The 11736-nt window shown below is 39.4% G+C and overlaps 1 protein-coding gene across 6 annotated transcripts in view; it reads right to left on the bottom strand.

Moving 5' to 3' along the window:
- Positions 1 to 11180, bottom strand: part of B3GNTL1 (UDP-GlcNAc:betaGal beta-1,3-N-acetylglucosaminyltransferase like 1) — a 121569-nt gene extending 110389 nt beyond the window's left edge. For 4 of the 6 annotated variants that reach the window (XR_003994346.1, XR_003994347.1, XM_030506229.1 and 1 more), the window contains exons 1-4: positions 11099 to 11180; positions 7329 to 7445; positions 7101 to 7200; positions 2149 to 2213 (exon numbers count right to left, since the gene is read on the bottom strand). Coding sequence is in view for 4 of the 6 variants with exons in the window: in XM_030506229.1 (XP_030362089.1) it covers positions 2149 to 2213; positions 7101 to 7200; positions 7329 to 7445; positions 11099 to 11179 (363 nt within the window). In the remaining 2 variants the exon portion in view is untranslated. Of the gene's footprint in view, positions 1 to 2148; positions 2214 to 7100; positions 7201 to 7328; positions 7446 to 10986; positions 11057 to 11098 lie in introns of those variants that run through there. The other 2 variants (XM_030506230.1, XM_030506232.1) reach the window with 2 other exon arrangements.
- Between the last annotated feature and the right edge of the window lie 556 nt (positions 11181 to 11736).

The following is an 11736-nucleotide window of genomic DNA, read 5'->3' on the forward strand; positions in this document are numbered from 1 at the left end:
GTTGTAATTTGTTTCCCTGATGTTTCTTATCCTGCACAGCCACCAAAGAGAAACAATACGGCAGCAGGAAGATGCATACTGTATAAACACTCCGAGGTGTTTATGGTATTATGCATCCCATAAGTATGCATTACCATAAGTATGCATAATGACAAATGAAGAAATCTGAAGGGAACTTCATGAAAATTTCATTTAAACAATTTAATATTCCAGTTTCATAGAATCACAGAATGGTTTGGGTTGGAAAGGACCTTAAGATCATCCAGTTCCAACCCCCTGCCATAGGCAGGGATGCCTTCCCCTAGACCATGTCGCCCAAGGCTCTGTCCAGCCTGGCCTTGAACACTGCCAGGGATGGACCACTTACCATTTTCTTGGGCAGCCTAATCCAGTGCTTCACCACGCTCACAGTAAGAAACTTCTTCCTTACATCTATCTAAACTTAAACTTCCCCTGTTTAAGTTTAAACCCATCACCCCTTGTCCTGTCGCTACATATCACTAGTTTACCTCTTGTGATTTACAGACAACTACATCTGCAACGATTGAAAAGAAAGACTAATCCAAAATTTACCTCAGTAAATTATCCTATACAGATTTCAGACAGAAGAAATCAAGCTCCATGGGACAAGAGAACAGTAGGTTAATGTCTCACTCGTACATACGTGGTCTCAGCTCACTTCAGTCAGCAACGAAGTAAAGCAAAAAGAACTGGAACCTGAGTTTGTTCATCTCAACAAAACTCCAATTATTTCATGGCATAATTTCTGATGCCCCTCCGCTCTTTCAAAATCTGCTGAGTCAGGTGATCAGAAACAGAGCAGCAGATTTTCTGTTCATACTTCCTCAAAAGAATTTGTTTATGAAGCAGATACTGACGCTCAGTACTGGGTATGCAATACATTTCTTTGTATGTACGTACAAGAAACTGGCCTTTTCAGACACCATTAATTTGTACATGTCCTGCGAGTCCTGTGTGTTCAATATATACCCACATGCATTTCAAAGCTTCACCCTCTATGAACTTACACACAAAGATTTGCATGAAATACACTCTTCAAAATAAACAAACACCCTAAACCAACGAACTGGTAAAGGGAAACTCGGATAAATTCAAATAAACTAACTTTAAAAGGCACACTGTGTTGCTAAATACAGCGATAACTTCATAAAAGCAAGAATAAAGGCCAGCAAAGCCAGCTGCAAAACTTGATTTCTTACATGATAAGACAAGAAATTTCTGCTGCATTGCCTTGGGTCAGAAGAAATATACCAGCACTTAACCATGTCTTGCAACAGTACACTGATTAAATCACAGGAGTTTAAACACACAACAAAAACATCCTTCTATCTAGCTGATACAACAAATGGAGTTTGCAATCTGAAAGATTGCCCAAATTAAAACCTGTGTGGTTATAAGGCTATAAAATTTAAATCCCTGCTCTCATGACACTTTCTAATAAGCATAGACAATCGTAACATTGATTCCAACCTGAAAACCTACACTTTCAGCAGCCAATTCATCCTAGTACCACACTAAACCATAGTTCAGTTCCAATTCAGAGGGAAGAATCAATCTTCAGGAGAAATTACATGAGATCAGTGAGCCTTTAAGGTCCTGCTCTTCCTGCCTGATCGGAGCCACATGGCACCATTCCTCAGATCAGCTATGCACAGTTGTGAGACACTTCACTGCATATTAGGCTGCAGAAAGTCAGACAGTTATCTGCGGGTTAGTGAGCTTGAAGGGGTTCACAGAAGGTATCCAACAAAAGACAGGAAAAAAGATTCCAAGATGGAAGCTGAGACCTCTCCTATTTTGCATCCAAAAGCCAGCAGATCAGCTCTTAGTTGCTCATCAATGTAATTTTTATGAAGAATGTGGGAAAGAAAAATCCTGAAAACACCTAAATACCAACCTTGCCCAACCCTGCTCACAACAGCTTGTGAAATCCAATAGGATTGAGGAACAGTGTGAGCCTGTAAGCTTGCTACAGGTTGGAAGACAACTTTACAGCTATAAACGGTAACCAACATGTTTAACACCCAAACATCTTTGAACAGCGTGTCTTTAAAGCAAACCAACAATTACATTAAAACAAAGGAATTTTATTGACAAAACTAAGGTAGACAAAATGCATTCACTTACTGAATCCAGAAAGCAGAGATAGGTTCCTGAGCTCTGAATTACTGCTTGATTTTTAGCAAATCCAACTGTTGAGAAAACAAAGATAAAATGGTGTGGCAGTTTTTACTGTTGTATTTCTTTAAATCTTACTACCATCAGGAATAGATGAAAGGAAATACAAAAATCAGGATCAGGGAAAGTACACAATTTTTCTACACTGAAAGCACGGTTATTTGTAAATATTTATCAGTGTGCCTATTTCAGTCATCTTCTCTGAGTGATTATCAGTTGTATGTGTTATAAGTCTACCACCGAGTAAACTTAGGCTACTTCTGCTAGTAGTAGAACAATCTAATATGAAGTATGTATCTTGAACAGTCAGCTACCTCAGTTTCACATCCATTACCTCAGATCATATAGTCACAGAATGGTTTGGGTTGGAAGAGACCCCTAAAGGTCACCTAGTGCAAACCCCCCTGCAATGAGCAGATGCTGAAACCCCCTGGCTGTATATACATTCACCTCTTCAGTTATAACAAATAACAACAAATCATCAAAAGGCAAAGAAAGAACAAGAGCTTGCTAAGCAACCTGTTCTTCCCATCAGGGAAGTTCTGTTCTGTTCCACTATGCTCGTTAAATATAAAGTATGTAAATGCAAAAAACTTCCCATGCCATTAGTGTAATGCAGAGGGGAACCAAAGCAGAAGAATACACATACAAGGAGCACAAACCTGGCTTATTTATACCACATATTTTACCATCTATTGAAGACACTGAAATACAGATTCAGACAAATGACAACACTGGCATCCAGGGTCTTTTTGTTTCTGACCCCCAGACACTTGCTTAATCTTTTACCAAGCCATTTCAGGAAGTTGAACTGAAAGAAAACTTTTTGTCAGCTTAATTTCTGAAGCAGATGACAGCACTGCAGCACTGGCAGGTCAAACTAATGGCAGGGCAGAAATAAAAACAGGGCAGGGGCAGAGCAGCAATACACAGCCAAGGGTAAGGATGGGATTGCAGCAACCAGCAAGATGATGAACTCAGCTTAGCACTGAAATACGTCTGCAAAGTTGTTATCTGGGAATATTTTTGCACGTAGACAAGGTCTACCTGAGAACATGGTGGTCTTTGAATTCTTCTCCCAGGCAGCCTTATAAGAAAACACGACACTATATCCAGTGTTATTCTGAAAAGCACTATATGAATTCCACTTGGTCCTAATACGTAACATTTAGGCTTCATTTAAAGTATTTATGGATTCAGGGAATCCAGCAAAAGATTGCCCTGACATGCAAACCAAATGAGGTGAAGATATGCAATACTGTGGGGTTTTTATTCTTTAATGGGGAAACTGGAAACGTAAAGCCAGAAAATCTCACTATCAAGTGGAACAGGATAATTTTAAATAATATTGTCCCTAAAGTTCCTGATTTTGCATTTGAAAAAAGCAGAATTCTGTAATTCTCTTTTTATGTGATAGATGTTTAAGTTTACTTAGGAAACAAATTTAAGTGGGCTCAAAGGTTCACTTAGTTTTAATGCACATGCTCCTTGGCTATTTTGCTTAGTTGTCCAAGTACAGAAAAAGACTTCTGACTGCATTTCTTACTGCCTCAAAGGAACATTATGTCAGCTACCAACAGAACACTACTAATGAAGGCTCTTCCTTATAATTGCACTATTATTTTCTTACCTATTTTGAGTATTTTAATCCTCACCTTAACTTCTCATAATCATGGATTTCTCAGGCTTACTATCTTACAGTATATTACCTTTTTAGACACATATGAATATCTAATCTCACATATACAGTTACTTTCATTCTCCTTCCTATTGGCAGTAAAAAAGCAGCTGGCAAAGTCAGTAGCTACCACAACAGCAGAGCTGAAACCTGGCATGAGCAGTTTTAGTGGGAAACAACTGATGAAAGTTAGCAGGTCTGGACACGCCAAACAAGCAAAACCCCAACACTGTGGAGGTCCCTACTAAAGTGAGAAGTAGAAGAACAGAACAGAACTAAATCTGCCCAACATCAATGAAACCATTACTCTCACACATCATTACCAGCTGTAAAGCAGCCTGTACTTGTATTTCAATGCTGTCATTAGTATACCCCAATATTTCAACAACTTTCAGCAGAAAATAATGAAGAACTAGGAATCAGGAGGAAAAAAGGGAAGGCGGCTAAAGGCAACTACAAGATGACAATTACATTACTCTATGAACATTCTGAAACATTTCAGATCTCTTTTTACAAATAAACCACTTTACATAAAATAGTGAAATCTTTAATATTTGTTACGAGAAAAAGTTGGAAAATATTTCTTTCTAACATTAAGACAGAAATCATCCTGAAGCTTTTACTATAGCAGCTATTCTTTTAAGGAGGAGAGAAGAAAACACACACATTTTAAAAATTATTAGTAAGGGAGATATAACTCCCAGTGGAAGAAACTAGATATTAAAAATGGTTTCAGCACAACAAATCCTATGCTTGGCATGAGGAAAAAAATTTCTTTCATATTACTTTACTGAACAAAATGCAACGTTTGTGCCAGGTCTCTGAGTTTTGTAAGGCCTGCTTACTTGGTGAAAAGAGCCTGTTACCATGGTTACAGCCGTAAAAACTTAAGCCTCAGTGAGATATTAACATTCCTCACTCTTGGAAAGAAAAAGGTTTCCTTTTTTTAGGCAAGTGACCCTTTCTTTTTTTCTAGGTTCCCCCCCTTTCTTTTACATGCTAGAAAAGAATCAGAAATAAATCCTAATCTTGTGTAAATAGTTGAAGATGTGAAGCCTGACTAGTACATTGTTTCTGTACTAAAGCATCTTCTTTTAAAGGAAAGACTCCTTACAGTTGTAACTAGTCCTTAACATAATAAAAGTAAATCACTGAAAGCAAACAAATACTATGGATTTCAAGTAACCTGCTCCTAAGATGTAACAACCGTGAAGAAAAGATGTCCTCATTTTAATGGTGACCTGAGAGTGACTTCCACATGAATAAGCTTGGGTTTGTTTTAAGGAACTCTGCATTTCATACTATTATTTAAAACAATGCTCACAGCTGCATCCTCTACCCCCGATTTATTAAACATTTGTTCAGGTTTCAGCTATCCCAACACTAACAAATGCAAGTTAAAACCAAAAATAACCTGACATATCCCTAATGGCACAATATACTCCTTGTAGTTCACACATCAACTTAGTTTTAGGTTCAGCTTTCTAAAGTGCAAAGGCGATCTGTCTTCAGAATTCTAACATGAATTACTGCCAAAATGTTGTACCTGTGTCTTCTTGCAAACTAAAAACTGGTTTACACACAATTACATCCTACTTAGCTTCTAGATCATCAACTACTACGAGAAGTAAGATCTGAAAAGAGACTGATCATCCAATAGCTGTGGGGAGGAAGAAGACAGATAAATTTCCAGGCATACAAGGAATTCTTGACATTACTTAACTCCAGCTTTTATCTGTTTTCCAACAGAGAAAAATTCCCTCTACGAACCTTGTCTGTCTTTTGTCATCAGCAGCTCAATAATGCTAATATTGCACGTTGCACTGTCAAAACAACATCAGTTCGTGCTAGAAATATTAAAATACTATTTATAGTATTTACAGTATTATATTTATAGTATTATATTTATAGTAACAGTTCTGCTGTATTACTTCAGTATTGCTAGGTCTGACAACTGTTTAAAAAACAGCTTTAAATAGGTCTATAGTCAAAAGAAATGACAGTAAATAAAGCCAGGGGCCTGTACCAAGGTGCAGATGACTTCAGTGCACAAATTCCAATTTCTTTGCATATTTCAACACAGGATGAAAATTAAACCTTCTGAAAAAGAACTGGGCTTTTTCATAAGAAGATCATTTTGAGGGGACTGTAATAAGTCTGGGTTTCTTTCAATTACAAAAGGGGTATTTTGTTAAAAAAACAGAAACTGTCCAGATTTCGCATTACAGTGTTTCCAAAGTGTGCCTTGTGCCTTTTAAGTGAGATAACTTGAAAGACACACATTTGGAACCAGTTTTCTATCAATTCCTACCTGTCTACTCATGCCCACAAAATCCAGAACGATTAGATATACAACTCCCATACACAATGTGAGCATCCTGTTCTGCTTGTTTTGTCCTGCTGTTCTCCTTTGGAACACAGACCCGATCTTCCAACTTCAGTGCTATTCAACACCAGTTCTTCAAAGAGCAATGTTTTATTTCTATTTTACAGTTTAGCAAGCTTGTCTGCTAAAAAAACCCACTAAACATAAACAATATAAGCAAAAGAAGAACTGTTAGAGAGATTTGTTTTTTATCTCCCCCAGTGGGTAAATGTAATTCATATTAGCATGTAAATTGACAGGGAATCACACCATACACCTTTCCTGTAGCTCACTAAACGTATTGGTTTAGCCCTTTGTCTGAATAGGCAGGAGTTTAGTGAGAGTTTTTAGCTCACATCAAAACTTTGCGGAAACCTCTGTTTTGATCAGATCTGTTTTGATCTGATCATCAAAAGAGATAGCAAAAATGTATTTTGTTCTGTTTCAGGGTCTATTCTGCATTTACTTTTTATATCTTTCTGTGAGAAATTTTAGATTTCTTTTTTCTTAAACCCCATCTCCTAAGATGACTCAGATCTCAGAAAGCCACAGTAAAACTGTAAGCGTTAACAACATTGTGTATACTACAATTAAACAAAATTCTTTTGCAGAGGAGCACACGAGCATTAAGCCAAGTTCTTCTTTCCTGGACATATAAACAAATCCTACAGAACCAAAACCAACAGGGCCAAATTCTAATTTGGAATGAGGTTTTGAACAGAGAACTCTGGAAAACACTGTGGGTTGTTTTTTTAGCATTGCAATGCAAGTGGCTACAAAGACACTTTTCAAACAAAAAATAGAAGATGCCTGTGATAACAAGCTGACTCTCAAAAAAATCACGTTTAAGCTACATACCGCCTCGAGGTTGAGATGAATCATTGCTACCAACAATTACTGGAACACCAGCATCTTCCAACTTCATCTTCCATTTTTCAATTATTTCAGCTGAACCATCCTAGAAAAATGATGACATAGATTGCAGCTATTTTAAGTGTATGGTGAACCAAACACAGCCCAAACCAAAGATTCCTATCAGAGACAGTATTTACTTGGGCAGTATCTTAAATAAGGTCTGAAACATACCTCACTGGCATCATTAAAAACTGACAGCTCCATGGTTTCTTTAAAATCTTGTTCCCAAACTGACTTCAAGCATTCATCTAACCAGCATTCACTATTGTGAACAGGCACGATGACAGACTACAAGAAAAGAAACAAATATCCCAGTGTATGTCAGTAAGCACTATTTTTGTTTAGTTACAGTATAAGAATATTCATTAAAAAGGGGAAGTACCAGATGCTTCTGAAATTAACTTTCACTAAAAAATGCATCTTAAAAATATAAAAGTAGGCAAACATCTTTTATTTTCATCCTAAATATATGACTGACTTCTCTATCAAACTATCTTTTTCATTTTTTGAGTTCTAAAAGGGCTTTTGGTAGATCTCCAAGGAAACAAGAGACTACTGAAGCAAAAACACTAACAAAACATCTGTAACACCACACTAACCTGTTTCTAGTATTCCTGTATTTCTTAGGACACTCTTTAAGTTCACTACCTAATTGGAGATGCTCGTATATGCAGCCTGTACCCTTGGGCTCTAACCATGTTTTTAAAAATGATTCTATTTAAAACTGCTATTAAGCACATCAGAAGATGCTGTATGCCATAGTTCCATAGTCTATCATTTCAGCTTCAGGCTTTCCTATTACAGCCTCTACTGGTTCAGCCACACACACGCAAAGCATGAAAACCTATCTGAAGTATTTTAAAATTGGTTAGAAACCAGAGATGAGGGATTTTTCTGTTCAGTTACTCACCACTGTTCTAATTAGCCCCCCAAAAAGCCAACAATTGCCTCCAAATTCTTTCAGTATGTCAAAAATAAACATTCTGGCTATGTTTGTAAAGGGAAAGACCAAACCCGTACCTGCAAAGATTGCTTCTAGATGAGAAATGTAAGGCAAAGAACCCAAGTAACCTTTAAAAAGTCTTACTGGACATTTTAAGAAGTTCCTAGTAACAGAACTTCAACTCCTTATTGTGTGGTGTAACCATAAACACGCAAGTTGAAGAAACAGAGGATTAGTTCCTATTGTGAGCATGTGAGAATCTTAAGAAACAAAATACTAGAATAATACTGAAATTGAGTTAATCAAGATTTAGTGACATGTGAATACCTGTACACTGTGCAAAGACAGGCAAATCATACATGAGTAGGCAGATTTTGTGGACATTGAGGAGTGTGCTTTTGTTTTTCTACAGCAGTATGATGTATGGCACAATGACTCACAAATAAGAAACTTAAGAACATTCCATAGCAAAATTAAACTATCGTTGTCTAAAATGAATGAACATCCTGATTTTTGGCAGGGGTGTTTAAAAGAAGTAGGAGAAATCTGTCTAGAATTTTAAGCAAAGAAGGTCTTTGACTTCTGTTTTGGAGAGATAAATAAGTAAAAGAGAGAAATAAAAATAAAAATATGAAATTGATTACCAAATAATTCCAACATACAGACAAAAAAAACAACAAAAAAACCAAACACACAACTTTGAGACTAAAAGAACAAGCAAAAATCTGAGATTCTAAACCAATCTATTCCATTGACTCTGGATTTTAATATCCTTTAGGTGTAGATAGCAATAAAAATACAATCCTATCCATTTATACTAATCGATCTAACATATTCATTCAGAAAGAAAAGGGTTCTCCAATTCTTCCAATGACAATATAAACTAGCCACAGGTTTTCACATCCAGAAAAATGAATGATTTTCCAATACGTTTTCTATTTAACTCCATAAAAATGTGATTATTCCATCACAAATGAGCTCAATATTGTCAATTGCTCAATTGAAAACTACAAAATTGGAACTTTTTTGGTCTATTTCCCCATAATGAACTCCTGGTTTAAGCCAGGAGAGCAGGTAAAAACACCACGTTTGGACCTGTGCTTAGTTTGAACTGAAAACAATACTTTAATGGTAGCACATACAAAACCATCCATAAATACCTGATGGCTCTAAGGTACTCAGAACTTAGTGTAAAAACTCGTAATAGATTAGTATGAAACCTGAAAGTTGCAGTTGGTACTTGTCCTGAACTGGGCATTCACAAACTGGCCTTGATTATCATGTGACTGTATCAGAACACTTCAGTCTCCTTGGTTCATTTAAAGAAGGGAAAGCATCAACCAGGGCACTACTGCACTTATGGATTCATAGCAAAAAAACCCACAAATGACCTGGTAGTAACCTCAAGAGACTGTCTCTATTTCTTCTGTCCCAAAACATGATCAATAAATATCTCCAGGGACAGAAACACCAGCCTCGCTAAGGCAACCTCTAAAAACAGGCATAAAGGAGACCTGGCGCACCATTTTCCCAATGGCTAAAGTAATTTTGCTGCAATTTATGCCAACTACCACTTCCTGGTCTCTGCACAAATTATTATTCGAGTTATCTTTGCAGCAGCCTTTCATATATTTGAAAACTGCTACTACAATAGTGAACTACAAAAATATGCAGAAAGCTCCTTCAAAGTAACTTTGAGTCAACACAGGGACATAAATTGCAAACAACTAATGTATTTTTGTCATTCCAATACCAACTGAATGACAACTGAGTCAGAATTATCCTTTCACTAGCAGAGAACAATTTATAGCAGGATCCAACAGAGGAACATCCTTATGGCCTATAACCCAAGCACAACAGTTAATACACAAAACTATGATCTGGTTTTGAGCATTGTGACACTACCTAGTTTTCCGTGAACTTCTGATACTCTAGGGTAAGACCTGAAGCAATTCTAGGTATTTTTAGTAATGTAGTTTTGCCGTCACTAAGCTGAAGATAATGATTCTTGGCTTTGCTGCAAAATGAAATCTGATATATGGCAAAAATGGCAGAATGTGAAATGCTTAAAAGGTGGTTCAATCCCCTTCCTTCTACAAATGTATTCACAAAAAACCCTCTCTTCTTCCCTCAGCTAGGCCACTGAAAAACAATACATCAACCACAAGATGGGAGAGAAGTAGAAAAATGTATGGTTTTAAAAAAGTGTCAGAAACCATGCACCTGAATGTTTTGAATCTAACAGATCTCTTCTTGCTGGCATTACCACCAGCATCCTTCACTAAGAAGATACATACTGAACAACTCCAAAGTGAAAACTGATTTTCAGTTTCCACAAATTTCAGGTCAGGCAGATGCCTACTTCCACATGCGAGTGTGGAAAATCTGTTTTAAAAATCATTTTCACACTGCTGAAGATTTTATATTAGTCAGAAACCGATATTTTTAAACAAAGTTTTCATATGAGTCATTATTCCAAGCCCTTTAGAAACTCATGGCTGCTGGCAGAAACACACTAGTTTTGCCACATCTCCTACGTGGGATAGTTTAAACTAACCCAGAGAGCCTTTTCAGGCCACAAACGTTGACCTGCGTTTAGGATGTGAGACTGTGAAGTTGTCCATCATTTTTGCTTGCCTATTGATCTGTATGGTTTTGCTTTTCACGTTTGCCTCACTAAACCTAAACCGCTGCCAAACCACAACAGCTTTATGTGTATAAATATGTGAAAAAAAATTCATAATAATTAAGAAAAGCCCCAAACATTGATACAGGGAGCAGTAATAACGCGGGCCCATCACCATGCAAGGCCAGGCAGCACACAGCCGAGGCCGCCCGCAAACCCCCGCTGCTTTCCTGCACGCAGCAACCGCAGCACCCACACACCTCCACGGCGAGCACCGGCGGGAGCCCGGCTCAGGCGCCGCAACCGCTCAGCCCGGCGCCCCCCTCTTCCCTCAGCCCCAGCCCGCTCGCCGGCCGCCCGCCTGACACGTACCACCTGGACGGCGCAGCCCCGGCCCGCCGGCGGCCGGGGGGGGACGGGGCGGCGGGCTGCGGCTCTGCCCGCCTCCGCCATGACAGCCTCCGCCCCTCAGCCCGGAACGCCCTGGAAGAGCCCGAGCTCCTGGCCGGGGTGGAAGCGGCTGCCCGAAGGGTGCTGCCGGTCCCCCCCCGCCCCGGTTTTCTCCCGAGGAACCGACCCCGCCGCCTCGTCCCCTCAGGCCTCTCCCGCCCCGCGCATCGGCAGGAGCGCCCCCAACGCGCGCGGGGCACCCCCGGCAAGAGGAACAACGCTCGCTCCGGAGGCCGGAAGCCGCGTTGAGCGACGGTCTAGGACGGCGGCGAGCAGCGAGGCGCTGGGGCGAGGATGGGCCGCTGTGCGGGAGCGGCTTCGTCCTCGGGCTGGAGGGCCCCGAGAGGCGATAGAAAGCTTTAAAGGTGCGCGGTGTCACCCCCGCCTGCCCGCGGTGTGCTGGTCGGGCCGCAGACGCCGCAAGGTCTTCTTTGTGGAGGCAGCAATTTGTTAAATAAATGGTGCCCGCGGTTTCCCACCCGTTCTCTAATCGCAGTGTTTTAGGTGCATCTCTCCAGTCAGCACTTCTCCGGGTCCAGACTGGTCTGTTCAGTGCAACC

The sequence above is a fragment of the Strigops habroptila genome, chromosome 14 (assembly GCF_004027225.2).
Source record: "Strigops habroptila isolate Jane chromosome 14, bStrHab1.2.pri, whole genome shotgun sequence".
NCBI lineage: Eukaryota > Metazoa > Chordata > Aves > Psittaciformes > Psittacidae > Strigops > Strigops habroptila.